Raw genomic sequence first — 3,641 nt, forward strand, 5'->3', positions numbered from 1 at the left:
TCCAAAATAATGCCTAAGTAGTTGCTAAGTAAATATGTAAATTTCTACCCGGGAATTGAAAATTAATTACGTAATTGTCATTGGATCTGCAATATATATTATATTGGCCTTTAAAATTAGTTATTGCGGAAAATATTGTAGTATAGTTCTCAATCTAAAATAATGCATAAGTAGTTGCTAGGTAAATATACAAATTTCTACCCGAGAGTTAAAAATTAATTACGCAAAAATATCATTAGATCTTCAATATATACTGTATTGGATTTCAAATTAGTTATTGAGGTAAATATTATAGTTTAACACTTATTCCAATTTAATGCATAAATAGTTGTTAGGTAAATATGTAAATTTGTACCTGAGAGTAGAAAATTATTTATGCAAAATTCTATTCGATCTGCAATATATACTGCATTGGCCTTTAAATTAATTATTGCGGGAAATATTGTATTTCAGCGCTCAATTAAGATTAATGCTTATATAGTTGCATAACCCTTCAATCCAAAACTATTAAGCATTAAGTATTGTGTAAAGCAAACATAGCTGCAGTTCCAGTAGTCGATTATTTTTTATTATAACGCGTACGCACTTTTTTGGCGCCAAAATACTATACCCAAAGTTTAGGGACATAGAAAAATATTCATTTTCCCTCATTTGCTTCTCTCTCCTCACTCAAACTCTCCCTCCAACCCCAAACCCTACCCTAACTCACACCTCGCCGAAATCGCTTCCCTCATGCTCGGTGACATCCAACTCATTGATTCCATAGACACAACCTTGCCTAAAGCCTCTTTCAATCTTCAACATCTTCAGAATCATTATTCCTCAATATAAATCAATGCAAATCGATTCTTCTTCATAGAGGTAAATATATTAGGGTAGATTATTCATAAGTGTTCATTTTAGGGTTTATAAATTATGTTTTCCTCATAGTCTTTAGACTCGTTCTTCAGACTCATTTTGTGTGTATGCTTTAAACATATTATTATCGATTATCACATGTTTGGCTTTATGCTTCTTTATTGGTGATTGAACTGTTGCATTTGATGATTATTGTTTGTGAACATTAACTTCATTCCCTTGGATCTGTTTTTCTTTAGAGGAGCCATCACTAATCTGATAAAATGAATTACGTTTCAGTATTTTAGGAATTTCACATTTACATTCACATTCTTTTGCTTCATTTTTTCTGACTTGATTTGGTCTACTTTCAATGTTTCCTCTTCACTATCATCCACTTCATTCTTATCACTTTTTTCTCTGATTCTTCCCATTTTCCTTCCTCTAACTTATCATTTTTTTATAATTTTTCATCTTTCATTTCCTTTGATTCTTCATCATTCCCATCATCTGCATCTCTATCTTTAGCTTCCTCATTCTAATTGTTTGATTCTTCAGTTTCAACTTCCTCATTTTGCTCCTAAACTTTTAGCTTTTTCTTATGTTCTTCAATTTCTTTTGCACATTTGTTACTAGGATGTTCAAAAGTGTTGCAGAACGCTCATCTATTTGGCCTCCATTCATACGTAATATCTATGTCTATGGTTTGCCTCTTTTATCAACTATTGTCATCTTTGCTGGTGTAAGAAGATTAAGAGAAAGAGAATAATATTGTATTTCTTTATTCAATATAGTAAAGGTATTTATACTTGAGTTGCATTAACAATATAAGGAAAATATAATATAATATAATATATTATAGAATATGCAATATAAGGAAAATATAATACAATATATTATAGAATAGAATATAATATATTATATTATAGAATATTATATAATAATATATTATTATATTATATACACTAACACCCTCCCTCAAGCTCAAGGTGGAAGAGCATTGAACATCTTGAGATTGGAGACTAAATCTTGAAAACGTCAAGGAGGATGAGATTTGGTAAAAATGTCAGCAATCTGAGCTTGCGAAGAAATGGGAATCAATTGTATGGTACCATACATCATGTCAGATGACAATCTCTTTCTATATGTTTGGTTCGTTCGTGAAATACATCATTATGAGCAATTTGCATTACACTATTATTATCATAGAAAAGTGGAATAGCCGCGGATGAAGGAACATCCATGTCTTGAAGTACCCATTGTAGCCAGAGAAGATTAGAGGTAGTATCTGCAAGAGCACGATATTCAAATTCTGTACTAGAACGAGAAACAACAGTTTGTTTCTTACTTCTCCTTGAAATGAGAGATGTTCCAAGAAAGAAAGAATAGCCAGTAGTGGATCGACGATCAGTTGGATCACCTGCCCCATTAGCATTAGAGTATGCTCATAACTCTAGAGGAGAAGAGTGAGCAAAATGTAGTCTATGAAATATTGTTCCTCTAATGTATCGTAATATACAAAGAATGAAAGAGAAATGAGTTATACGAGGAGATGACATAAATTGACTCACGATATGGACAGAATATACAATATCTGGCCGAGTGACATTAAGATATATAAGACTACCAACTAGTTATCGATAAAGTGTTTCATCACTTAGTGGAGTACCATTAGTATTAGTCAAATGTTCTGTGGAGTCAAAGGGTGTGTTAACAACTTTTGTTTCAGTAATACTAGCCCGAGATATAAGATCAGTTGCATACTTAGCTTGTGATAAATAATAACCAGATTTGTCGGAAGCTATTTCAAGTCCCAAGAAATAACTTAAATGTCGAAGATCTTTCATTTCAAATTTTTGATGTAGAAAATTCTAGAGATTGCGAATTCTATTTGTGTCATCACCAGTAATTATCATGTCATCCACATAAAGTAAAAGTAAGGTACAACCTTGATATATTTTACGCAAAAACAATACATGATCATAAGAGCCGGATTTGAAACCAAGATTACTAATGGTGTAGCTAAATTTGGAGAACCACTCCTTAGGAGCATGTTTGAGACCATAAAAAGCTTTGCGGAGTCTACAAACTTTATTTGGAGGATGATCATACCTAAGTGGAAGTTGCATATACACTTCTTCTGTTATTTTACCATTAAGGAATGCATTTTGACATCCATTTGAAATAGTTTCTATCTTTTGCTAACCGCTACTACAATGAGGCTACTAATCGAGGTCAATCAAGCGATAGGAGTAAACGTTTCCTTATAATCAATACCATATTCTTGAGTATATCTCTTAGCAATAAGGCAAGTTTTATATAATTCAACTGAACTATCTACTCGTGTCTTAATTTTAAAAACCCATTTACAACTAACAACTTACTTATGTGAAGGTAAATCAACCAAGTCCCATGTTTTTATCTTGGTTAGTGCTTGCAATTCTTCTGTCATTGTTTGCTGCCATAAAGGGTTATAGTTGGCCTCGCAAAAAGTACAAGGTTTATGGAGAGAGATAATAGATGAGTACACATGAAAGTTACGAAGACGAATCGAAGGTAGACTTACGCGATTGGTACGACGAGGAGGTGGTGGTGGTGTTGGTGATGCTGATGTTGGTGATGGTGGTGGAAAATAAGAAAATTCTTGAATGATATGATCAGATGAGGTATGTGCCGAATTTTGAGATTGAGAAGATGTCGATGTAGGAAATGCATATGGAGTTGAGTCGCATGAGTTGTTAAATGGTCCTACACAATAAATGTCAGGAAACAGAGGTATGGTAGGATCACGAAAAAAATGAGTA

General features: G+C 32.8%; 1 protein-coding gene across 1 annotated transcript; it reads right to left on the minus strand.

Moving 5' to 3' along the window:
- Nucleotides 1–1,955: 1,955 nt before the first annotated feature.
- LOC124918346 (uncharacterized mitochondrial protein AtMg00810-like) lies at nucleotides 1,956–2,684 on the minus strand. The gene is made up of 2 exons (XM_047458522.1): nucleotides 2,507–2,684; nucleotides 1,956–2,257 (listed from the first exon to the last, which is right to left on the minus strand). The coding sequence occupies exons 1-2, from the start codon at nucleotides 2,682–2,684 to the stop codon at nucleotides 1,956–1,958; spliced, it is 480 nt and encodes a 159-aa protein (XP_047314478.1).
- Between the last annotated feature and the right edge of the window lie 957 nt (nucleotides 2,685–3,641).

Source organism: Impatiens glandulifera, unplaced genomic scaffold, assembly GCF_907164915.1.
Source record: "Impatiens glandulifera unplaced genomic scaffold, dImpGla2.1, whole genome shotgun sequence".
Lineage (NCBI taxonomy): Eukaryota > Viridiplantae > Streptophyta > Magnoliopsida > Ericales > Balsaminaceae > Impatiens > Impatiens glandulifera.

Excerpts from the sequence above, each read along its gene's own strand:
- LOC124918346 (XM_047458522.1), bottom strand. The coding sequence starts at position 2,684 with ATGAAAGATCTTCGACATTTAAGTTATTTCTTGGGACTTGAAATAGCT. Across the intron at positions 2,258-2,506 it reads ACATTTGACTAATACTAATG|GTGATCCAACTGATCGTCGA; the intron begins GTACTCCACTAA and ends CTAATGGGGCAG.